This window comes from Caretta caretta, chromosome 10 (assembly GCF_965140235.1).
Source record: "Caretta caretta isolate rCarCar2 chromosome 10, rCarCar1.hap1, whole genome shotgun sequence".
NCBI lineage: Eukaryota > Metazoa > Chordata > Testudines > Cheloniidae > Caretta > Caretta caretta.
The window spans coordinates 67,983,690-68,010,047 of NC_134215.1; the positions used below are offsets into that span (position 1 = coordinate 67,983,690).

The 26,358-nt window shown below is 40.2% G+C and overlaps 1 protein-coding gene across 4 annotated transcripts in view; it reads left to right on the forward strand.

The window, feature by feature from the left end:
- The window catches only part of EFL1 (elongation factor like GTPase 1), a 151,694-nt gene that overhangs the window by 113,702 nt on the left and 11,634 nt on the right, over positions 1 to 26,358 (forward strand). For all 4 annotated transcript variants that reach the window (XM_048866715.2, XM_075133140.1, XM_048866714.2 and 1 more), the window contains 3 exons: positions 487 to 634; positions 7,476 to 8,488; positions 18,967 to 19,151. In XM_048866715.2, the coding sequence (XP_048722672.2) occupies positions 487 to 634; positions 7,476 to 8,488; positions 18,967 to 19,151 (1,346 nt within the window). The remainder of the gene's footprint in view (positions 1 to 486; positions 635 to 7,475; positions 8,489 to 18,966; positions 19,152 to 26,358) is intronic.

Below are 26,358 nucleotides of genomic sequence, written 5' to 3' on the forward strand. Positions count from 1 at the left end.
TTTTTTTTAATTTCAACAGATAATATTGATGTTTATTTTTAAGTATTTTTATTTAAATTTTCACAGTTACGGGAAATTATAGGTCGGACAGACTATAATAATTTAATGACAGTAAATGCTGAGATTCAAAAAGTTAAAGCTTTATAACAATCAAAGCACAAACTGTCAACATATACAAAGTAAATAACCTTAAATAAAACTCTGTTTTCAAGCAACATTTTTCTTCCTTTGCCTGTCTGTAAATTTTGATCATCATCATAATAGTTTTTCATCGGTTTGAATGCATACGGTGAAATCAACTGTTAACAGCATTTACTGATAAAAAATTTCTAATCCTCCCCTAATCAGTTTTATGTATTTATTCTGTTGGTGCTATCTTAAAAAGTATCCTCTAAATTTTTCTCTTTGCCCCAAAATATGTCCTGATACAAATATTTGTTTCCTCAATAGTAGTTTATTAAGAGTGGTTTATTTCTATCTTCCTAGGTGAGATGCCTCAGTTGGTCAGAGGAATGAAGCTTTTAAACCAAGCTGACCCATGTGTCCAAGTTTTAATCCAGGAGACAGGAGAGCATGTATTAGTTACAGCAGGAGAAGTCCATCTCCAGCGCTGCTTGGATGACTTGAAAGAAAGGTTAGGAGGGGAAAAAAGAAATATTTCAGGTTCAAGGGCTTTGTGTGGTATTTCTCAGTCAGTTAACTGTGATTAATTTTCTGGTGAGGTTGAAGCCTCCTCAGCCAAGACTTTTTGCACTACTGTTGGATCATAAATATAAATTTTAATAGCTATAAAATTATCTACAGCTGAAAATGCCACTGACTTCCTACTCATGCATGGCTTAAACACCTTTTTGGCAGGTTATTTCTCTGCAGAAGTAATAAATTGCAATAGTTTCAGAGTTTCATTCTGAATTGTAGTAAACATTCTGTACCAAAAAAAAAATGGTTAGGAAAATGGTTAGGTTTCAGAGTTCAGTCCTCTAGAGTCAAGAAATAACAAAGCCTGGGGCTGCACATGCACCCTTAACTCTGCTCCCTTGTGCAGAAGACAGTTTTTAATTGCATTAACCTATGCTATTTCTCATATACTATATGTCACTGAACTTTCTCCAGTCTTAGAGACATATGTTAAGAATCTTGTTTTATTTCTTCTTTTTTTTTACTCTTACGCTATTTGCATTCCCCGTATACCTTAATTGACTCAGACTTTTTCTCTAAGGTTATGTCTAGACTTACAGTGATGTGCAGTGTACGTACACTGCACAGCTCCCTTAGCACGAGTATAAATAACAGTGTAGATGGTGAGGCACTGCTTAGGCAAACAGAGTAAAGGCATGCCAGAACCTTAGGATGTATACCCTACATGGCTCATTGCACGCTCAACCCCTGCTTCCACATCTGTGCTGCTAGTTTTAGCAGTGTTGTGTCCCGTTGTCTGAGTCCTTCCCCACTACAGGGAAAGGAGATGACAGAGCCTTTGCCTGTTGCAGTGAAAGACTCAGGCAGCAGGGAGAGGCAGCAGGAAAAGGCTCCAGCAGCTCCCCACAGCCAGAGCCTTTTCCTGCTGCCTAGTGCCAGAGCCTTTCACTGCCACTTGTGGCTGCACGCAACAGTGTGGACGCAGCCTGTTTTTCACTGTGGCATGTAGCTACACGTATTGAACATGCCACTGCCAGCGTAGACAAAGCCTAAGGTGTGTTTTATTAGTAATGTCAGCACCCACATAATTGCACTTCCTTTTCTTTTAAATCAGCAGCACAACCTGCCTTAGGTGCAGTTCAGGAAATGAGACTATTACTATGATGCTAATTTAGGGCCCTGGGCCCATTCCGACTCCTATCAAAGCCTATTTCCATTTGATTCTTATGGAAGTTGGAATGGCCCATAGTTATAAAATAAGATGACATATACACATTTTTTACTATTACTCTCTGTTATACAGCTTGAGTTGTAGGTTATCTATAAGTATGATTCAGTATGCACTTTTCACCAGATCACCCAAAGGGGCCTTCAGTGAGGGCTATCATTCTGAACAGCCAAAATATCTAGAGGTAGATAAGTCCCAAGAACTTTTTTCGTAATGGCGAAAGTTTTTACTTGTGCTTGTGTTAAACTTTACTCTCCTACTGAAAATAGGCTAAACTGTTTTTGCTGAATATTAAAAGAAGAAGAAGAAAATCACCTTTTGAGCAAAAAGCGAGCCTGGGAAACTTTAATTAGAAAGTTTCTAGTTTCCTTCTAGAAAGTTTCAGAAAGTTTCTGATCTGGATGATGGGATGGATTGCACCCTCAGCAAGTTTGCGGATGACACTAAACTGGCGGGAAAGGTAGATATGCTGGAGGGCAGGGATAGGGTCCAGAGTGACCTAGACAAATTTGGAGGATCAGGCCAAAAGAATTCTGTTGAGGTTCAACAAGGACAAGTGCAGAGTCCTGCACTTAAGACGGAAGAAACTCATGGACTGCTACAGGCTGGCTAAGCAGCAGTTTTGCAGAAAAGGAGCTGGGGATTACAGTGGTCAAGAAGCTGGATATGAGTCAACAGTGTGCCCTTGTTGCCAAGAAGGCTAACGGCATGTTGGGCGCATTAGTAGTAGCATTGCCATCAGATTGAGGGAAGTGATTATTCCCCTCTATTCAGCACTGGTGAGGCCACATCTGGAGTATTGCATCCAGTTTTGGGCCCCCCACTACAGAAAGGATACGGACAAATTGGAGAGAGACCAGCAAAGGGCAACGAAAATGATTAGGGGGTTGGGGCACATGATTTATGAGGAGAGGCTGGGCTTATTTAATCTGCAGAAGAGAAGAGTGAGGGGGGATTTGATAGCAGCCTTCAACTACCCAAAGGGGGGTACCAAAGAGGATGCAGCTAGGCTGTTCTCAATGGTGGCAGATGACAAAACAAGGAGCAATGGTCTCAAGTTGCAGTGGGTGAGGTGTAGGTTGGATATTAGGAAAAACTATTTCACTAGGAGGGTGGTGAAGCACTGGACTGGGTTACCTAGGGAGGTGGTGGAATCTCCATCCTTAGAGGTTTTTGAGGCCTGGCTTGACAAAGCCCTGGCTGGGATGATGTAGTTGAGGTTCGTCCTGCTTTGAGCAGGGGGGTGGACTAGATGGCCTCCTGAGGTCTCTTCCAACCCTAATCTTCTATGATTCTATGAAAGATAAAAGTTTTATGAATGACTGACTGAAAAAAAGTCAGAATAGAAACATTCATGTAACCATAACTGTAGCAGTAACTTTCATTCTCACTATTATTCATGGCTAAGATTCTAACGAAAAAGCAATGTGTAGAAGATAACACTAAGAAAAAATAATCCCTATTTATTCTGGATTTTGTTTGTGTTAATTTCTCTCTTATTACATAATCCAAATTTAATATGTATGGTAGATGGAAAATAAACTTTAGCATGAAAGCTTCAGCATCAAAACATTTTTATAGCTTTTTCAACTCTTTCTACTCTTTTTGTTCTTTCTAATATTTCAGAGCCTTACAGATATAAGGGCTCAGCCTTGTAGTCACTTACACACAAGTATTTTACTTTCTTATTCACGTGTGTTGGTATGTGTGTGTAGGATCAGGTTAATATTTCCAAAGCTGATTTCCTATTTGTTAAACAGTATTTAATTTGTAAAACAGAGATGTTTGCTAACCTCACAAGGTTGATGGGAGGATCAATGATTTAAATGTACATTTTCAAAATATAAGTGTTACGGTATTTTCCCCTCCCATATTACCCCAATATGCAGCAAAGAGCAAAAATTATCTTGACTGTTTTCTGTTACAGTTTTGTAGTACTTTCCTTTTCTAAGATATTTGTCTTTCTTTTTTTTAATCAATGTTAGTTGAACTCTGGAAGCAATTTCTTTAAGAAAATTGGTGCTGTACAGCCAGGAGAATTTAGGATAAGTCCCATTGCTTATCAATGAGACTTAGCCTCCTAAGTACCTGTGCAGTTTTTGAAAATAGGATTTAGGCTCCGAAGTCACTTAGTCATTTTGAATCCTTATCCTATATATTGATTGCAATAAGTATGGATCTAAAAGGAAATTGGCCTATATCTGTGGCAATGTACAGAAAAGAGATTTAAAAGTCTGGAGATTAAAAGGAAATTCTAAGTGACTGAGTCTCACAGAACAGAATCTCCATCATGGAGGCTATGATGTAACATTGTTAGTCGAACTTTTCAAATCTGGAAAACAAAATTTAGTTTTCTAATTATATATTTAGAGACCCAGATAAAAAGGGCACTAATTTTCAAAGATGCTGAACTGTCATGGATGCCAGTGGGAGCTCAGCATCTTTGAAAATCAAGCCACTTTTGTTCAAGTGCTTAAATATGTATTCAGGAGCCTAATTTTAAGAATCCATGTTTCAAAGTTTTAGTAATTGCTTTTATTTTCTTTCCTATTTAGCTGAGTTTATAGACTAACATATCAGATCTTTCCAGGAGACTCACTATCGCAGTTAATGTTTCGCATTTTTTCTACTTTATAGTGGTTTCATTTCTGTAGAACTTTTCAAGTATCTTAAAGCACTTTTCAGAGTAACAGCCGTGTTAGTCTGTATTCGCAAAAAGAAAAGGAGTACTTGTGGCACCTTAGAGACTAACCAGTTTATTTGAGCATGAGCTTTCGTGAGCTATCCGATGAAGTGAGCTGTAGCTCACGAAAGCTCATGCTCAAATAAATTGGTTAGTCTCTAAGGTACCACAAGTACTCCTTTTCTTAAAGCACTTTACAAACAGTAAAAAGTTAAGCCTCACATCATCCTTAAGATGTAATTATCCCCATTACAGATGGGAATCTGAGGCATAGATTGTGTGTATTACTCGTGACGCAGGAAGTCTGTGAAAAAGATGGAAATAAAATGTGGATTTTCTGGCTTTTAGTCCTGTGCTTTAGATGGTCTCTCCTCTTTTATTTTAACCTAGTTGTTAATGAAAGTTCCTAGAAGCACGGTCTAGTGATGAAAGCGCAGTGCCAGGAATTAGAAGGACTGGATTTTATCTAAATCTAATACAGATTAGGAGAGAGTAGTGTAGCCGCTCTAAGCCAACAGGAGAGAGCTCTCCCATCAGCTTAATTACACCAGCCCTCGGGAGCGGCAATAGTTATGTCAGAGGGAGAAGCTCTCTCGCCAGCATAGTGCTGTCCAAACCGCTGTTTAAGTCAGCGTAAATTATGTTGCTCAAGGGGTGGCTAATTCACACCGTGAGCGACATAATTTATGTCGACTTAAGGTTGTTTCTGAAAAATCTGTTTCAAAACAACTTCCAATGCAAGGAATTGCACCCTATGTGAAGGTTCAGTAGAGACCTAATCAAAATATTTAAACACTCCACCATTGCCGGTCAAAGGGAAAGGGTCAATATGCATTAAGGATAAATCTCTCTGCCCTCAAGGCTTGGCTATGTTTATTTGGAGTAAACTGTATCAGAGTCCCCAAATTTATATAATCCACACAGAGTAAAATGGAGGAGTCAACTGTTACTCAAGGTGGTCAAAATTGATAATTTAACTGTGACCCTTCTCTTTGGGTATACCTTCTTTAGTGCAGAGTCCCACCTTAGTTTACTTGCATTGTGATTACTGGGTACCGGTCAGTAGTGGGGTTACTGACTCAGTTAGGGTTGATCTGTCTGGGACTTTGATGCTGAAGCACGTTTTCTTTCTGATCATTGAACTAGAATCAAGGATTAGAAAAGTTTTTACTGGTCCTGAAAGCATTAGTACTGGTCCCACAAAAGTGCATTTTTGCCCAGGCAAATCATAACCCACTGGGTCTTTAAATCTTGCATATCATCTAATACATTAATTTTTCATTATCTTGTTGAATATTATGTGTATAATATTTCTTAGTAGTTTCATGAAGTTTTGTTTAAGTATAATTTCTTGTCTGAGAAAATTACAAGTGGCAGTTTGAGTCCCGTGATGCTTCTGACATTATAAGCATTTTTCTTTGTGCCTTCAAAAGCTGCTACAAGCACCCAAGATTGAAAAGAGGTGAAGGTTTTCATGGAGAATACTCTCTTCAAGAAAATGAATTAATGGAAGCTAAATCTGAAAAGAAATGTCCATTCATTATTATTTTGGTGGTGAACAATACATTGGCACTTCAATAATTTTGCTTATAAATGTTTTATGAGCATACTGTGATGTTGCTGAAATTTCTTTTAACTCAGACTAGTTGTTTCCTGCTTTGCCCTTGCTCTGCTCTGTTTGTCTTTTGCTTACAAAACACCTTTTTTGAGCTGTATACAGCAACACTCATTAATTTATAAAAAGTCCTTTTCAGAGCATATCTTCAAACTCTTACCCTAAAATAATTACTTGCATAAAGATTTCTGAGATGCTGAGTAGCAGAGAAGAACAGAAACAGCATAATGGGCAGATGGAAGCTGAGCTGCTGGGTTTAGATGATTTTTTCCTTTCTTTTGATATCTGTTTGAAAGTATTGATTAAACTTTTCAATAGATTTTAATTATGATTAATTAATAAATGAATTATTAATCAACACCCTGACCCACTGTATCCCCACCCTTGCTGCTCTGTTTTTCTATGACCTGATGAAGGCAATGATCAAAAACTTGCCTTTCTTCACGTAGTCCAATAAAGGGGTTCACCAACAGCTTGGTGGTATTTTTATTGTATTTTGATTTTTAGAACCCTCATCAAAATCCTTTCCCTTTTTTAACATTCTGGACTCTTATTTTAGGAGCTGTAGTAATAGGTTATTGGCATTCCTGCTGCTGTGTAAAGGTTTAATATTTTTCTGTAGTGTGTCAAATTTATTTTAATTATTTCCTGTAGTTACATTCTATGTTGTTGTGTCTGACAATCTTGTGTGGTCATCTTCTTGCTTATACAAGAAGGCCACTTGAAACCATTTATTTGCTTTCAGATGTTTTCCATTTAGAGCTACTGTATAATATAATGTTTTTCACTTGAAATGTATTAGTTAAGGGATTTTTGTATAACTGAACAAATAAGCATAGAAGAGATTGTTACTAACTTCTAGCGTCAGAGCAGTGCTTTATGAAATATGTTTTGGACTAGATTATGATCTGATCTATGGGTCTGCAAGAGGGAGAGGTGGCTAAGACGCTTTCCACTTCCTAATCATAGTCCTTGCATGCAGGGAGCAAGGCTAATACCCACAGTGGTAATCACCTCCCAGAATGGCATAGGGAGATGGCCTCGCGCCTCTCCACAAGAGCTAATTAAGCTTGCCCAATTTTATCTTTTAAAAAATATCACAGTGTCCATGCTTTCTTTTTGAAGTGCAGTGCCTTCGGGCACTGCCATTGTGGATGTGCTTTTGCACCAACTCTACCGCAGCCAGAAGCCAAAATGCCACAATCCGGCCCTTTTTTTAGTAATTGGGTTTATTTATGGATATTTGCTTCACAATATAGAGCATTATTTTAAGAAGTTTATAAACTAATATTTTTACAATTTTTTTGTAGGTTTGCAAAGATACAAATTAGTGTATCAGAACCAATTATCCCATTCAGGGAGACAATAACAAGACCCCCAAAAGTTGACATGGTGAATGAGGAAATAGGAAAACAGCAGAAAGTCGCAGTCATACACCAGGCTAAAGAGGACCAGAATAAAATCCCTGAAGGAGTTCAGGTTGATTCTGATGGCCTCATAACAATGTCTACCCCAAATAAATATGCCACTCTCAGTGTAAGAGCCATGCCACTTCCAGAAGAGGTAACTCAACTCCTTGAAGAAAACAGTGACTTAATTCGTACTATGGAGCAGTTCAACTCATCTTTGAATGAGGATAAAAAAATGCATGAAATTAATCAAAAGATCCTTGACAGCATCCAGGAATTTAAAGAAAAATTAGAGCAAAATCTGCAAGGAAGAAGGTGGAGAAATGCTGTTGATCAGATCTGGTCATTTGGCCCACGGAAATGTGGGCCTAATATTCTGTTAAGTAAATGTGAAGGCTACAAAAAAACTGTGTGGCAATGCCTTGATAAGACTACTAAAGAAGTGAGTAAATATCGAGATTTTGACAACAGCATAGTAAGTGGGTTTCAGTTGGCGACGCTTTCAGGTCCCATGTGTGAAGAACCTCTCATGGGTGTCTGTTTTATAGTGGAGAAATGGGACATGAGTAAAGCAGAAGAGCAAATGTCAGCTAATAGGCAGGATTCAGAGGAATTGGATGCTACAGAACAGACAAAAAATGAAGACAAAGTCACCTCTCTGTCAAGTAGTTATACCACTGAATCATCCAGCGAAAATAAAGAACTCCAAGATAGCTGTCAAGGTAGTCTAAATTCATCTGAGAAATCAAGCAAACGCAAGGGGGAAACTTTGCTTGCAGATTGTTATGGCCCTTTCTCTGGACAACTAATTGCCACCATGAAGGAAGCTTGTCGTTACGCGTTACAAGTGAAACCACAGAGACTTATGGCAGCCATGTACACGTGTGAAATTATGGCCACTGCAGAAGTTCTAGGTAAGAAAGAAAATATAAATAATTCCATTGCTAAATGTTAAATCACATAGTTTTATGCATTTGACCAGAGATGGGCAAACTATGGCCCGCGGGACCCTCGTGCCCGGCCACTGAGCTCCTGGCCCAGGAGGCTGGCCCTCAGTCCCTCCCCTGCAGCCTCAGCTCACTGTGCTGCCAGCGCAGTGCTCTGGGCGGCGGGGCTGCAGAGCTGCGGCTGCCTGTCCTGGTGCTCTGGGCGGCGGGGCTGCAGAGCTGCGGCTGCCTGTCCTGGTGCTCTGGGTGGCGCGGTAAGGGAGCAGTGGGGGTTGGCTAGAATGCAGGGGAGTTTCGGGGAGGGTGATCAGGGAGCGGGGGTGTGGATGGGAGTGGGGTGGTCAGAGGGCGGGGAACAGGGGGGCAGCGGTTGGGGGGGCAGTCAGGAAGGAGAGGGAGGGTTGGATTGGGCGGCGGGGGGCAGTCAGGGGCAGGAGTTCCAGGGGTGGTCAGAGGACAGGGAGAAGGGGTGGTTGGATAGGGCAGGGGTCCTGGGGGGGGCAGTCAGGGGACAAGGAGGGAGGGAGGCGGATGGGGCAGGAGTCCTGGGCGGGGCTGTTAGGGGTGAGAAGCAGGGGGGGGTCAGGCCACGCCTGGCTGTTTGGGGAGGCTCAGCCTCCCCTAACCGGCCCTCCATACAATTTCGGAAACCCGATGTGGCCCTCAGGCCAAAAAGTTTGCCCACCCCTGCATTAGACTGTGTCAGAAAGCTTAACTTAATTAAAAGTTTTACCAGAAGTATTTTATAATTGTCCAGTTGATGACTGCCATGAATCTCTAGTTCTCTAACAGAGATTAGAAAAATTGAAATTTTGAAATTTTTCATACTGAAAAATTACAAAAGATCTTTATGCATTTGCATCATACAGCAATAGGAATATATTATGCTTCTGGAGACGCCAGGTGAAAGCATTCATTGTCTGACAAGAATTAAATTGCAGCTTTAATAGGCGCACAAATATTTAAAATACTATTTCACAATTTAAATGTTTATGCTTTTGTGGTATCCAAGAGGCAGCGAGCACTAAATATAAAGCTGAAATCATGCTTCAAAAGATTGAAAGGAAATCTCTCCTTGCTGTAAACGGAGTCAAGTCTTGATTGTAGGTCCCAGGTCCCCATTGATTTAAGAAGTTAAAATAATCAGTGGTGTATTTAGGTAGGATAGCAGGAAAAGTAAGATAAAAAGGGAATTCTACACCCTTCTTCATATCCAGTTAGTAGCTTTTTCTGCCTTTTTTTTTTAAACCTTCACTTTTCTCCCACTAGTGTGTAAATTACTCATTTGGCAAACCCATTGAATGCAAACCTGTGTAATTTATATTACTTTATTACTTACACCATTTTATGACCTACTTTCATCACCATTTGTTGCTTCTGATTTTGACCCAGAGATTTCCATGGGAGTTGCAGCCACTTACTGATGTAATGAATGTGGCCCAGTACATTCAGGTTATATTTAAACTAACTTTCCATTGCCCCAAAGCCACAAATGTATCTACTTTGACTTAGTACAAACTACTGCTCACAAGTGAAGCCACACACAATACTTTAAAATAGAGTTAAGGTTGTAAATAGATATAGGTTGGTAGCAGTTATACAAAACAAACTCATTTCATGAGCAAAACATGAGAATGAATGTGTGTGGTAGTAGTTAGTGAAGAGAGATGCTTTGGATTTAGGTAGTGCTTTGTATACCTCTCATACTTCCGTTTGGTGCAAGAGACACTCTGAGATCCAAAAGCCTGGAATAGGTCTCATACACGGGAGGAGGCACACAACAAACTTAACATAAAAGTGTGTCTCTCCATAAAAGTGTATTATGAAATATGACTTTCATATGTAATAATGTAGCTTTTATAACTTAATCTATTCTGTGCATATAAGACCTCACATCAAAGCAAGAGATACTTATGAACATAAATGGGTAATTTCAGCCACCCATCTTCCTCTTTTGCAGACTGCCCATGTACAACAGAACTGGTATAGTCCTGCTGGATGCTGAGGTGTATGCACCTGCCCAGCAGTGTGCCCTGCTCTGTGCAAGCTTCCCATGCAGCAGAATGCAGCATGTGGGTGAGACTGGGGCATCTGCGACAGTTGCTGATTCAGATCCTCCTGTCATTCACCCCATGGCATCCCCCACTTCCACCCTGACAGCCTCCTGCTTGCATATCTCCTCAGTGTCCATTTTGTCTACTTGAGTTGAGTGCTAGATAATGGAAATTGGCCAAAATGGACTGAAATGGCTAATAATGCTATTAAGAAAGATGGGAAAGTTGGAGAAGAGAGTGAGTGAGTTTTAAAAATGAGATGAAACAACTCCTGACGTTATGTAAGAGCAATTTTATATTTTTCAGTGTAGCCCTGGAAATAATTTCAGACTTTTCCAACAAATGCATGTTTTAGAAGTATTACCCATTACTGCTTCAGCAATATATATTACCTTTTAAAACTTCCTAGTTCCCTGACTACATAAGATTTTAAGTAAATACACCAATTCTGAAACTATAAATTCAGTGTAATTTACAGGCTTAAGGCTATGTTTTCACTGCCAAAAAAGGTGAGGTTTTTACAGCGAGATAACTAATATACATTAGCTATTTCACTCTAAAATCCTAGTGGAGACAAGGCGCAGCCAGTTTTTACCATGATGTAGCTAGGTAAGGTCAAACCTGGATAGGGAGTATTGCATTGATATTGCCAAGGCGCACTGCAGTAAAAACTGCTTGCGCCATGTTTCCACTAGGATTTTACACCCGTTAGCTATCTCGTTGTAAAAGCTCACTGTTTTTGGCAAAGACATTATGAAAATGGGGGGAGGGGCAGAAATATGTTGTAAGCTTGCATATGTCTAATTGAATGAGACTTCATTTTAAATTATATACCTGGCTCTCACAAACACCTTCAAACTTTCCCACAAGCACCTGCTCCTTTCCAGTAGATTGTACTGTATATTTAGTGTTTGATTCCTCTAGGTCATTCACTGCAAAACTCCTTCTATACCCACTTCTCCTCTCTCTTCTGGAAAACTCCAAATACATCGTGGACTTTCTGAGTATCATATGCTCAGTGATTATTTAACTGGTGCTCCCTGTTGATATTGCTGTCTTTCTTTTGCACAGCTTCTCTCCTCATTCGTTACTAATGGGGTAATGCTCCTGAACCTGTGACGAATTAAGAGGTTGTTTTTGCTGGAAACCCCAGGACTAAGCTCAGGCTACCAGATTTGCTGCCTCTGGCATGGAACAAGTTCATGGTTCAGTTTCTCTTGACCATTTTGTTGTAAAATCTTTATTTTATACATTTTCATGCAATTGCAACTTAGAATCTTCCTCCTCCCCTGGATTGGGTAAATAGCAGTGCGGTGATTTCAGCCACCTGGATCTGCTGCTACAGCACCTCCTTGCTGGATGACTCTGCTCCCACTCAGGCATGGCAGAGCTGTCTTGAAAACACTTGCCTTAAATCTAAGCAGTGTTCCCTATGTGAGGCAGCATTTACAAGCACTACAAAGAGTGAATTATGCCCTACTTGTTCCCAGCCAGCCAATCCTCACACTGCTGGAGCATAGGACTTGGAGTCAAACAAACATGTCAGGTCCCCACCCTGCACCGAGGAGCGCCAGTCCATTGCAGAAAAGCCCAATGAGGAGCCTTCGGAGCTTTTGGGGCAAGAGTCAAAGGACCAGGAGCAAGCTATCCGGCCAGCTCAGGGGATAAATCCCACAGGTGACCTGGGCTGGATGGAGAAGAAACCCTGAAAGGATCCAGAGGTTCCTCTCCTCCCGTCCCCAACCCCAGATACTAAGGTGGATCCTCAGCTCTTTGCGGAAAGAATCAGAACTCCTACACAGCTCCCCTTCCTCCCACTGTGAACCAGGGGATTCTCATGATAATCAGGAGTAAGTTCTGAAAACTCCAGGTCTCAAAAAGGCAAAAGCAAATTTGTCCTTCCCAAGGCAGCGATTAATATTGTTAATGAAGAGGTGAGACAAAAATTAGGGGTTAAAACCCTTCTCCTTTGCCTTCTCCCTAGGAGAGTGTTTGGAACTTCTCCTATAAGTTCTCTCTTCTGTACCATGCTCACTGTCTCTCCCCTACCTTGCAGGATGCCTGTGTAGCCCTGCATCAGGCTGCAACCTACTGCAAATTTTGCCTATCTGGTTTTCAACCCAAAGGCCCTCATTCTGCCAGGGAAAGGGACTCAGATTTCAGGCAGGAGCAGAATGGGAATTGTGCCTTATCATCATCAGCCATAAACCCTTGCTCTAGCAGGGAAATGCGCTTGAGGTGCTGAAAGGTGGGAAACAGTCTCTCCTCCACACCACCATTCCACATGCTGACCCCACATGAAAGCCTTAGGAGCACTTCAGGCCATTTGTGACCAGAACAGAGGCACATGAGGATTCCATTCCCCATGAAGCTGCACCTTCATGAGATTACAGACAGGTAAATCCCTTCCGACATTCAAAATGACACTGATTTACTGAGTAAAGCTCCGAGTAGTACTAGGTTGCTCCTACCATACTTATTTGGGTGCTAGATGTCCCTGTGAGAATGAAAGGCTGCCTGCCATAGTCGAGAGAGGTGTACCAGCACCCCTCTTCTGTTGTGTGATCCCAGTGCCATGATGAATAGTGTACTATCCTCCGACCTGTAAACAGCTGAGGAAAGAAGTACCACACATGCATTAAAAACAAAAACAAAAAACCTACATAACGTTTCCAGAGCAGGACGTCCGTCAATGGCTTGCAAGGCACTCATTAATATTAATCAAATATCTTCCCTGTTAAGCTTTATTAGATACCTGTTTTCTCATTGATGCCTTGAGGGAGTCATAAGATCCAAATGAGGACACCTGATTAAACTAAATGTTAAATTCAACCATTTTAAGGAATTCCTTTGTTTTTTATATAATTTTGGGAGCCAAATTCTGGTACAGCAGTAGCTGCAATAGTGAAAGACATAGTCACACCGTCAGAAAGGGACTTCCTTCCAAAAGACCCCATAGACCATAAAAGTGATGACACGCTGCACAGCTGTAGCTATTCAGACCAAAGGCTTTTCATATATTTGATAAGGAAAGCCTACTTTGTGGCAAAAAAGTGGCTTATCTTCTAGGAGTATGAACTTTGCTTGGAGCAAGATGTCTTAGGTTCTGTCTTGGTCAAACCCTTGATGTGATTTGTGACAAGCAGTGCATTCTAACCTGATGGCTATAAGGCAGCCATGTTATACCCGGGAATAGCCATTGGTCATCCTAAATGGATATTTTGTGCATGTAAACTTACAGGGGAGGAGCTATTGGGGAAACATTAGAGAGACTAGTAGCTGGACTGCAGAGAGGCCTCTATCCTCACTGTCAAAGCCATCATAGCAATTCCGGGAAGGATCTCTTCCCCTGGCAGACGGAAAAATCTGGAGCAGAAGTTTCCAAGGATGCCTAGATAGATGTTCCTCCAAACTAAGAAAATCCTCAGCACAACACAAACAAAAAAAGCATTTGTGTACAAGACCCCACAGATTCTCCTTTTTGATCCACCAGCTGCACCCAGAGTATGAAGTGGCTGCTGTAGTCAGAGCAAGGCACAGGCTGCATATTATGCACCTATATCCGTGCATGGACAATAAGTGAACAGTTGCTGGAAAGGATCCATAGCTACCAGTTCTTCAAAATCAAGAAGAGCTTCTGATCCTATTGCAGAGAATTGCTAATCCATAGGTCAAAACAAACATGGCTCTGGGCATAATTACAATAATGGTAAGTATTTGCAAAGATCCAAAACTTCATTGTACCCCTCATTTCCTGAGATGTCATCAGTTGTCAATTCTCTCCAATGCCTAGGATTGCTGGTGCCATGCATCAGTTTCATCCGCTGCATGGTTTTCTCAAAATGTACCTGCTGAAATTTCTTCTTTGGGCATAGAACTATGCACTTTATGCAGTGCAAAATTAGGTGTCATTTTCAGATCACATCTGAATGCCCCTTTGTAGGCAGGTAGGTACAAACAACATGCTGAGAGCCAGTTCAACTTTCATTCTAGACCTTTGCATACTGTACTCAATATGGAAGCATTGGAAAAACAACTTTCAAAAAATCCCACGGTTACACATCCTGTTAGTTCATTTTTACACCTCTCTGAGTGTCTTTTAAAAAAACAAACATGGCAAAATGGGATCCGATGAGTGGTCCATTGAGCCCAGTATCCTGTCTATGACAGTGCTCAGTACCAGCTGCATCAGTAGAACGTGCAAGAAACAATGTAGTGGGTACTCACAGAAGAAACCTCCTCCTACCTCCTGTTGAGGTTGGCTTATGACTGAGGGGTGAGTGTTTATATATGTTCCAAAACCAGGGAATAAACAAAGGGCAAAGCTTCTTCATGGCAATGGAAATAATGTCCTGGATAGAGAAGAATCTGCTACCTTTCAAGACAGTTCACATAAAGGATACAGGAAAGAGGAAAAGGGAGAGTTGTGGTCCTCGTAGTCCTCCACCTATCCAGAAGGCACTTGGGACTTGCTAGGTAACCAAGGATCTCACATTGCCCATGCAGAAAACATCAGACCTCTTGAAGCAGGAACTCCTTCATTCAGACTGGGAACACCTACAGCTAATAGTATGGGCACTGGAAGAGAACTGTAGTTCATTTCAGATTCTCCATTTTCCTCTCATAGAGTTTAGTATCCAGAACTCAGCCAGAATATTTTATTCATTGATCTGGTCAAATGTATGTGTCTGATGTGAGGGGAAACAGAAAATTCTTTGGGGCATAGGTGATTGCCTCTTTCTTTGTGCACAGTCAAGCACAGTGGGTCCCTGAGCTCTGGATGCTGTTGTGATACAGATATTATAATAATCTCAAAGTTCTGTGGTGATCTCAGCTACACTAGCGTTTCTCTAGGCAGTCTGGTTAGATCTTACAGAGAAGCACCTTAAAAACATGGATATCAGCCCTAGCAATATCTTGTAGACAAGTACATCGGATCCTCCTTTTGAGTGTCAGCTGCCAAGTTTAATCACAGTGACAAATTAGGCAAGCCTGTGGCTGTCCTTTCTAGTCACCATAATCTCCAAAAAGTAAATTTTGCAATTAGCTACCGTAGCTATGCAAGAACCATGCTGCTTTAGTCATGAGGAAAAGGTTATTCATATAGCTCCAGTAACCTTTCAGTTCAAGGTAAGCTCCTCTTTCACAGTTCCTGGGAAAAACTTTTCTCGTCACTTTGTTCTGACCCTTGGAAAGTTGTGGCATAAATGGGCATTCCTAGAGGTCTAAAGATGTATTTTAAGCATATGGATTACATATGTCAGTTTTACCCTGTTCATCTCATTGTATCCAAATTGCCAATGCCTTAGGGCCTCAAGGTTGCTGCAGGCAAGATGTAAGAATCCTGCAGCAGTCGGTGTGCTGTACATCTGGAAAGCTGTTCACAGAAGTCCAGAGAGAAAGTGGGGGGGAAAGTGTGTGAGCCTCATCAGAGAAAGATTTGCAAACTATGTTTCCATTCCTCTGCAGAGGCATCCTTGGGCAGGAAGGTGCTACTGGGTTGGTTCTCAAATAACTACTTAATTTATAAAGCACTTGCTTTATATGGGGTGAACTTCCATTCCTGTCTGTTTTTCTACTATAATAATTAAACTCTGCTTATCCTTCCCCTCCTTACTTCTGGGCTTCACTGCTCACTACTTCCCATTAGTAACGAATGACGAGAGATGGTGTGCAACAGAATGAGAAATTTCTTACCTGATGATAATTTTCTTTGTTTAGCTGCTCCTCTTCAGATTCAATGACCAGAATATAAATTGAATTTTTAACCAAAAGGGAGAGGTTAATTTAATATGTTTTGTCAAGTTGTCCTAATGCTAATTGGCTGCTGAAGTGTTTCTACAGCTGTGGAAAAACTCTTCTGGTGGCCTGAGCTGAAGGGCAGAGCTTAGTCTCAGAGCCTCCAGCAACAACATTGGACCACTTCTGAATTCCACAGATGGGGGCGATGGCATTAGCCCATTAGTAATGAATTCGGAGAGAAGCTGCTAACAGTAAGAAAATGATTGGGTAAGAAATTTATCATTTAGGCTGTTGATCTTTTTTCTTTTTCCTTTGGCAAGTATCTGTCTTGGATTTTGCTGACGTGAGTGAAATTTTGATGAAATGCTTTTTACCATAGCACTGTTCTACTGATAACATAAACATTGGTATTGTTCTTTACAGCTCTAGCTCATATATAGATAAAACTATATAGGAAGAAATTCTGTTCACTTCATAGAGCCTGAGTAGTCAGTTTCATGTTAATTTCATATTTACTGTACATATAGCTATGGATAGATACCTTAGAACTTTTGTTTGCATCTTTATTTTTAAAGAGTTGAACTTCATTAAGAGCAAAAGCATAAGTAAATTACATCTTATTCAGGCTTTTTGGTATATTGCAGCATCACAATATTGCTCTACTTTTGAGATACTGTCATAACTTCAGAATAAATTTCCTTTTCAGGTATTTAGAGATTTAAAAAAGTGTTTCCAGCATACATACAAGTACATGTGCATACACAACCAGTCAAAAAGATAACTTAGCACAGGTTAGAAACCCACTTGCAGTTGGGCATGCAGCTATGATCAGACCCTCTGTGGCCAGTATTTAACCTATTATGTAAAACAGTATACTAATCTAGCCTACCCTCAGCACCTCTTCCAGTGATTCAGAATCCCCCTCCTCTCCTCAAGGGCTAGGCTCTGCAGCATTCAGAACATTTACACACAAACCCCTGTGGCTTCCAAGATCCTGACTCCCTCACCTACCCCAGTTCTCCATTCAGTGCAGTCCAAAAGGAGGAGTGGCGTGGGGGGGGTGGATTTCAGGATTTATTCCAAAGAACAGTTGTACTTTTTAGACTCAAATCCTCCTATAACTTCTCTCTGGTAGAAATGACTGAAACAACAATCCAGACTGGTTGGATGAAATACATATCATTGAAAAACCTTTAGAGAGATGAAAAAAAATCTCTGCTAGCTTGTATGTTTTGGGAAAACAGACTTCAATAACACTTAGCCCAGAATATAGCTCAACATGTGCCTCTACAGTAGGTTTGACAGACTAGTTCTTTGTAATAAATGGTGCTGATAATATCTGGTGTATCTGTATATAAGATTTCAGCTCTGCAATTAAACATAAGGAATAAAATGAATATTTTAAAATATAATAATATCCTGTAATGTAGTTTGGAACTTATTTGCCTTTAATAATTTTAATAAATTCTGTACATTACCATCAATATTTCCAGTGACCTTGATAATGCTCTTGAGCAATGTATGTCTAAGCTTGTGTTTTACAGTAATGTGCATTTGTACAATAAATCAGCAGTTGTGAGCTGTATAAAAATATAACCTTTTGGTGTTTCAGAATTCTCTACACACTCTCAAGGATTCCTTAGGCTTGAAATTGTTTAGCTTATATCAACAAATCTCATACGTTCATGCCACATCCAGTACATTTGTCTTGAAAATGCTTTGACCTTTGTGTCTGATCTCAGTTTAGAACCTAAAACACTTTTTTTCAAATTTTGTAAGTAACAAGAAGACAAGATACACTATAAAGGTGAAATTCATCCACATGCAGAGGACCAAATGAGGGGTGGGGTAGGAGTGGGGGGTGTCCTGGCAAGAGCAGAAAATGTCATTGGAGGTGATAGGCAAGAGCTGTTGGATCCGCGTTATTTGAATCTACTGTCCTGCAGATCCTGCAGTGAGGCTGCAAAGATGCACTAGCCATTGTTCCCATTCATAGGGGCTGCACTGAAGTGTTATGGCCTCTCTGTGGGTTAGATTCCATCACCTCACATCCTCTGCGAAGTTCCCCACAGAAAGCCCAATTCATTGGCCTTGGAGGATTTAATTTCACTTTATAATAATTGCTCTTTGCATCTATATCTTTGTGTGTGGAATGTTTATACAGTGTGTGAGAATAGGTAATAGGTAGTGAGGAGTGACAGATAATAACTTTCAAGCACTGTAGCAAAGGTGAGTTAACTGACAGTGGGGCTATTTACAAATAAAATATTCCTAACAGCACACTCCCACGTTCTTTTCAGGTAATACAATTTAAAATATTCAAGCTTAATGGATATTTATGCAAAATCTTTTTTTCTACAGTATGCCTTTGAGAAATATACATAGTATTGTCATAAAATGTACACAGTGTAACAACCATACAGTAGTAGTAATTTATTAAACATATATATACTGTAGATTTGCATGTTTTACTAACTAACAAATGTATGCCTTGTATGATTTTAATTAGTCCACCCACAATCTTACAGGAAAGAGACTGAGTCATAGAAAATATATCCCATATTCAGTACTTAGCTTTCCTAAATAAATAAATATTAAAGCAAAGGATAAGAAAGGCTCAGCAAACTAATAAGACTTATGCCTTTGCAGGTCGTGTATATGCTGTCTTGTCCAAAAGAGAGGGCCGAGTGTTACAAGAGGAGATGAAAGAGGGGACTGACATGTTTATTATTAAGGCAGTGCTGCCAGTAGCAGAAAGCTTTGGGTTTGCCGATGAAATCAGGAAGAGGACAAGTGGCCTGGCCAGTCCGCAGCTGGTGTTCAGCCACTGGGAGGTAAAAGATCTATTCATTTCATCTGTCTTGGTGATCTATTTCCTGTAGATGTGGCAGCAAAAAAAAAGGTGGGGGGGGAGAAAAGGTTACGTTTTGGTCAAGACATGCATTTGATTAATTCTTTTCAAAATAAAGATGAAAAAGTAGCTTTTATGCTCTTCAGAAATAAATATTTCTGTCCTGTTTGGATATTTTTAGATTGTTCTGAAAAGTAAAAAGTGTTTTGGATAACAAAATAACTTTTTCACAAAATATTTTCTCTGGAGTTGATATGCTGCTGTTTTCATGTGGGTTCTGTGGTAACTTGCTTCAAATAAATGTTACCATTAAGACAAAAATGTGGCAATAAATATAATTCCTGGCATATCAGAAGTAATCTTTTTATTGGTCAGTAAAATATTCTGTTGTTGATCAGCAAACTTTTCTAGACAATACTCGTGTTTCAGTAGTTATAAGGCACTAGTCAACATCTATTTCTTGTGCTTTCTAGTATCTAAATATGTTTGGATAATTCCAAGCCAGGACTGTCAGGAAAGGAAATGGTGTCTGCCTTTGGCACTTCAAAAAGAAATGGGGAGATGAAAGTGATGCCTCTACATAGGGACAAATGAGGGTGGGGGAACTTCTAAGAAATGAAATCAGTTCAGAGACATGCTACTCTGTTCCCATCATAGGGATAGTTGATCTTGAAGTATAGAAGGCAGGGCAAGCTTTCAGTTTCAGTTCTTTGTTCAAGAGGAACAAAAGTGAATAGTAAAAAGACTCAGCAGACCCATCAAAGGAGCTAAAAGCAGGTTCATGAGTAACAACAGTCAGCAGGTCTGTACTATCCATTTAAACTGTATATTTTAAAATAATGTTTCGCTGCAGTTTAACTTTTTTGGTTACTTTTTAAAATCTGTTTTCAAAGTGAGAAATCAGACTTTGAAAAATTAATTAAAAATTAAATTTATATTTATCTTCTGTGGAGTTGCTATTTTGTGATTTCATAAATCAGTTCTCCCCAGTGTGTCTGAGATCTGTTTCTTACAGTGATAGTGTAGAACAGTGGTTGCTAACTATGGTCTGTAGAGCACTCTTTGTCAATGAAATGCTTGCTGGTGATCCACAGAGAAAATGGCTGGTCATGATGCTGGCTCCTCTTCTTTATTTCCAGCTTCTAAATTGCACTGAAAGACTGCTAAAAATACATTCTTAATATTATTTCTGTGTGAACTATTGCTGTAATCACAACAGGAATACTATGTGGTCACTAATGGTGGAAAGGAGGAAGGGTCTATGCAGTCACAATGGAAAGGTCCACACTGTGAAAGAGTGTGGGAACACCTGATGTAGTACATCTAGAAACTACTTTTGTTCTTTCTCAGTGGTGGTACCATACACCAGTATTACAAAATGTGGTGTGCCAAGTGCTTAACCTTCTCAGGCAGCAATAATACTGTAGCTTTCTCAGCTTCTTCCAGCATTATGTAATTTTAGTTCAGTATACATACAGGTCATGCAATAACCTGTAGAGAGGAAGAAAGGGAAAAGATTGAGAACTCAGGCTTCACAGAAAGGCAAAGAAGAGGAGAAGAGATTTGGGGAAACAATGGGGTAGAAAGAAAACAAAGTTTAAAAAAATGGAGAGCAAAACCTCAAAAGTACTTAGAAAGGAAAAAGGAGACCTTAAAAAACAGACCAGAACGAAGGGAGAGAAAAGAGACAGAAAATAGGTGAGATTCAGTGACAGCTTTAGGAATATGGGCGGGGGGTGGGGGGATGATTTACATTCAAATTCATTACAAATGAGATGCTCCAAACCAAAAAAAAGGGTTAGAACCACTGTGTTAAGTGTTTCTACGATTTTGGGAGTACTCATCTGGAGAAAAAAGAACGAGGAGTACTTGTGGCACCTTAGAGACTAACAAATTTATTTGGGCATAAGCTTTCGTGGGCTAAAACCCACTTCATCAAATACAGTAGGAATATAAATATATAATACATACATACGCGCATGCGCGCGCACACACACACACACACACCATGAAAAGATGGGGGTTGCCTTACCAACTCTAATGAGACAAATCAATAACAGTGGGCTACTATCATCAGGAGGAAAAATCACTTTTATAGTGGTAATCAGGATGGCCCATTTCAAACTGTTGACAAAAAGGTGTGAGTAACAGTAGGGGGTGGAAGTTAGCATGGAGAAATAGTTTTTAGCTTGTGTAATGACTCATCCACTCCCAGTCTTTATTCAGGCCTAATTTTGATGGTGTCCAGTTTGCAAGTTAATTCCACTTCTGCAGTTTCTCATTGGAGTCTGGTTTTGAAGTTTTTTGTTAAAGAATTGCCACTTTTAGGTCTGTAATTGAGTGTTAAGGGAGGCTGAAGTGTTTTCCGACTGGTTTTTGAACGTTATAATTCTTGACATCTGATTTGTGTCCATTTATTCTTTTGCATAGAGACTGTCCGGTTTGGCCAATGTACATGGTAGAGGGGCATTGCTGGCCCATGATGGCATATATCACATTGGTAGATGTGCAGGTGAAAGAGCCCCTGATGGTGTGGTTGATGTGATTGAGTCCTATGATGGTGTCCCTTGAATAGATATGTGGACAGAGTTGGCAATGGGGTTTGTTGTTCCCGGGTTAGTGTTTTTGTTGTGTGGTGTGTGGTTGCTGGTGAGTGTTTGCTTCAGTTTGCAGGGCTGTCTGTAAGCGAGGACTGGCCTGTCTCCCAAGGTCTGTGAGAGTAAGGGATCGTCCTTCAGGGTAGGTTGTAGATGATGCGCTGGAGAGGTTTTAGTTGGGGGCTGAAGGTGACGGCTAGTGGTGTTCTGTTACTTTCTTTGGTGGGTCTGTCCTGTAGTAGGTGACTTCTGGGTACTCTTCTGGCTCTGTCAATCTTTCTTCACTTCAGCAGGTGGGTATGGTAGTTTTAAGAACGCTTGATAGAGATCCTATAGGTGTTTCTCTGTCTGAGGGATTGGAGCAAATGTGGTTATATCTTAGAGCTTGGCTGAAGACAGTGGATTGTGTGATGTGGTCTGGATGAAAGCTGGAGGCATGTAGGTAAGTATAGCAGTCAGTAGGTTTCCAGTATAGGGTGGTGGTTATGTGACCATCGCTTATTTGCACTGTAGTGTCCAGGAAGTGGATCTTTTGCGTGGACTGGTCCAGGCTGAGGTTGATGGTGGGATGGAAATTGTTGAAATCATGGTGGAATTCCTCAAGGGCTTCTTTTCCATGGGTTCAGATGATGAAGCTGTCATCAATGTAGCACAAGTAGAGTAGGGGCGTTAGGGGATGAGAGCTGAGGAAGCGTTCTAAGTCAGCCATAAAAATGTTGGCATACTGTGGGGCCATGTGGGTACCCATAGCAGTGCCGCTGTTTTGAAGGTATACATTGTCCCCAAATGTGAAATAGTTGTGGGTGAGGATAAAGTCACAAAGTTTAGCCACCAGGTTTGCTGTGACATTATCGGGGATACTGTTCCTGACAGCTTGTAGTCCATCTTTGGATGGAATGTTGATGTAGAGGGCTTCTACATCCATATTGGCTAGGATGGTGTTTTCTGGAAGATCACAAATGGATTATAGATTCCCCAGGAAGTCAGTGGTGTCTCGAAGATAGCTGGGAGTGCTGGTAGCATAGGGCTTGAGGAGAGAGTCTACATAGCCAGACAGTCCTGCTGTCATGGTGTCAATGCCTGAGATGATGGGGTGTCCAGGATATCCAGGTTTATGGATCTTGGGTAGCAAATAGAATACCCCTGGTCGGAGTTCTAGGGGTGTCTGTGCAGATTTGTTCCTGTGCTTTTTCAAGGAGTTTCTTGAGCAGATGGTGTAGTTTCTTTTGGTAACCCTCAGTGGGATCAGAGGGTAATGGCCTGTAGAATATGGTGTTAGAGAGCTGCCTAGCAGCCTCTCATTCATATTCCGACCTATTCATGATGACAACAGCACCTCCTTTGTCAGCCTTTTTGGTTATGATTTCAGAGTTGTTCCTTAGGCTGTGGATGGCATTGTGTTCTGCATGGCTGAGGTTATGAGCAACTGATGGGGGTGGCTTATCTCCAGAGCACCTTTGTACCAAATCTTAGATGCCTCCAGTATCCATGCCCAGCAGGTAAATCAATCGGGGGGGTGTTAATTCCAGATAGGAAGTTTCCAGAAAATGAATTTTCCCTTTGACTTTCTTTAGGATTCGTAACTACTATGCTCCCACTAAATGAACCCATATGTACGTAAATACCCAGATTTTCGCAAGAGGATGGAAAGAATATGCTCATGTGTAGTATGATATCACAGTTTCTGCAACTGAGCCATAGTTTCAGTAACTGCTTAGCAAATTTCCAGTTCCGAAAATGTAATTGCTGCTGTTACGGAAATGTGGGCAAATCTGTTTCTGACAACGACTCTCTGGCATTATAGGTGCACTTTGTACAATCTATCTGTTTGTCATGGGATTTTCTAGATTTGATTGAAATGATATCCTGATTCATTGGTCAGGGCAGAAGAAATATGTGACTAGAGCTGGGAGAATAACTGATTTTTCAGTTAGCTGGCAGTTCTGTAAAATCGGGAGGGAAAAATTGGTTCACGTTGAACCAAATCCAAAAATGCCAACGTTTTCCAGCAAACATAAAAAGTCCAGTTTGTGTCAAATGAAATGTAATTCAACACAACATTTTGTTTCTGGGCATTTTGAAAGGGCTAGATTCACAAAACAGCCAGAAGGGCAGCATGGTGGGGAAGATGGTCCCCACTTGTAATTCTTAGCCCAGTGGTTAGGGCACTCACTCAGGCTGTAGGAGACGCAAGCTGAAGTCTCTGCTCTGCCAGATGTATGGTAGGGATGTGAACTTGGTCTCCTTCCTACCAAGAAAGCTCCCTTATTAACTACTGGGGCATGAGGTATTCTGGGGCATGTCTCTCTCAATCTCTCCTGTTGAAGCTAATTTACACATTCCTAATTGGGCAACGATAGCTGCTATTTTAGTGTTTTAATTATTTCAAGGTAAAAGAAACATATTTCAAAAGTAAATATGTGACTTTGTCCAAATTCTTTAGAGCAGTGTTAGATAAATATTAGAATAATCTACACAATTTACTATAAAGTTAAAGGAAAAGTTAGAGGAAAAGAAGGTTGAATGTGGTACATGGTGGATTCTTCTTCACCTGAAGTCTTTAAATCAAGCCTGTATCTTTTAAAAATTTAAAACTCAAACAGAAGTTATGGGCTTGATGCAGAAATTATTGGGTGAGGTTCTTTGGTCTGTGCTATTGTCTGAGGTGGTCAGACAAGGGGTGACATAAGTTCTTTTTTCCTTAAAATCTATTAATCTGAAATCAGACTGAGGTCCAAATGAATCATCATCTTGATGGTAGTCCTGACACTTAAGTAATTCTTGGAAGTCATCTGGAACCTTTCAAACCTGTCTCCAGATGTTAGGCATATTAAATGGTGGCTATTTAATTAGCCAGAACAGTTGTGGGGTTTTAAAATAGATAAAAATGAAAAGAGGGTTCCTTGAGCCGATTTTGTGATTTTAGTGTTCATTAAAGTGTGGCTATAATGTTCTTTTCCTTCCACTCACACTTGTTAAATATGTGGGGAAAAAATAATAATACACATTTTCTAACTTCTTCAACAAATAAGTCAGGACTACTACAGATAAGTCTTCTTCACTGAACAACCCTGATTCATTCCCAGAGCAAGTCCAGCCTGTGCACTGAAAGAGGAAGGGTACTGTAGAAAAATTAGTATGTGGTCATATAATTGAAGATTATCACAATGCTTTCACACAAGGAGCCTGAACTAGGGTTGCCTGGGCAACATTCATTCTGGCATTCCTGTCTTTCGAGCGCTTGACTTCGCAACCTCAGTGTTCTTTTAATGCAGTTTTTGTGAGTGTAAAATATAAATTAATACATAAATATTTCATTCTGGGTAATTAAGATTGAAAAATATTACCCTTCACCATCCTGTAAAAAGCTGTGTTTTTGCAAAACATTAAGACTATGTGATGAGTGCCACTGGAGAAACTTCCATCTTTATATAGCGGCTTCTACTTTCACACTTGCTGCATAAGCCTCTTGTACTGCAAAGGGAGGCATTAAGGCCTTAACAGATCAATTTGTGGGACTGGACCTAGGGTGACCATAGGTCCTGATTTTATAGGGACAGTCCTGGTATTCGGAGCTTTTTCCTATATAAGTGCCTATTGCCCCCGATCCTCCTGTCCCAATTTTTCACAGTTGCTATCTGGTCACCCTAACAGGAGCTGAAGAAATTTAATTAGGGAAATTTTCTAAAGTCTCGAAATGTCATATGTCTCCAAAGAGAATTTTAATGTTTACCTAAGATGATAGATAATTTTAATATTCAAAACAGAGGAAGAACAAAGCAGTGAATTTGCTGTCTGTAAAGATAAGTCATTTTTAGAAATACCAAATTCAAGTTTTTCCCCACACACTAAAACATCTTTAAAAAATAACATAATGTGTGTCTGTCTAGGTGAATTAGTAAATTTCTTTTTTTTGGTTAACTTTTTAAAAATCTCTCATGCACCTAGTCAGTTTGTAGTTCACAACTTACAAATGTAAGTATGTGCGCCTGGCTTTATGGCATTTACAAACAAAGGTCTCCGTTCCACTTTTGGATGCAAATAACAGAAACCCCACACAAATGCGTAGTTAGTCATATGCTTTATTTTGCACACACAAGTGATCTCGTTGATTTCTTGGCGACTATGTCAAAGTGCAGGATCAGGGTCTAACACCTCATGAAAAGACTTTAATGTTATGAGTAACACTGAGCTGAGAAACTGGGCTGTTCTTAATTCAGTACTATAAACACAAGCAACTATATGCCCTAGTTCAGTTACTTTAGTTTTGTGGTAGGGCAGTTCCATAACTGAAGAACACATTTTAAAATTTAAATATCTTGCTAAGCTGGCTTTGAAACATATACTGGTGAACTGCCAAACGATCTAATCCTTTTCTGACAGCTGTGTAACCTGCCAAGGTTTTATGCTATCTTTTTTTCCTCTCATTTTGGGAATAGGTCAGCATATTGTATGAAATAAAAACTGTGGAATAAGTGAAGTCAAAGGAGTAGAAAAATAAAATTTGCCACTGTTGCTACCACCAAAGGAATGCACCAGTGGTTGCTATGTTGGGAAATCCTATAGAAAAAATCCTTGTATTGACATAAGTTT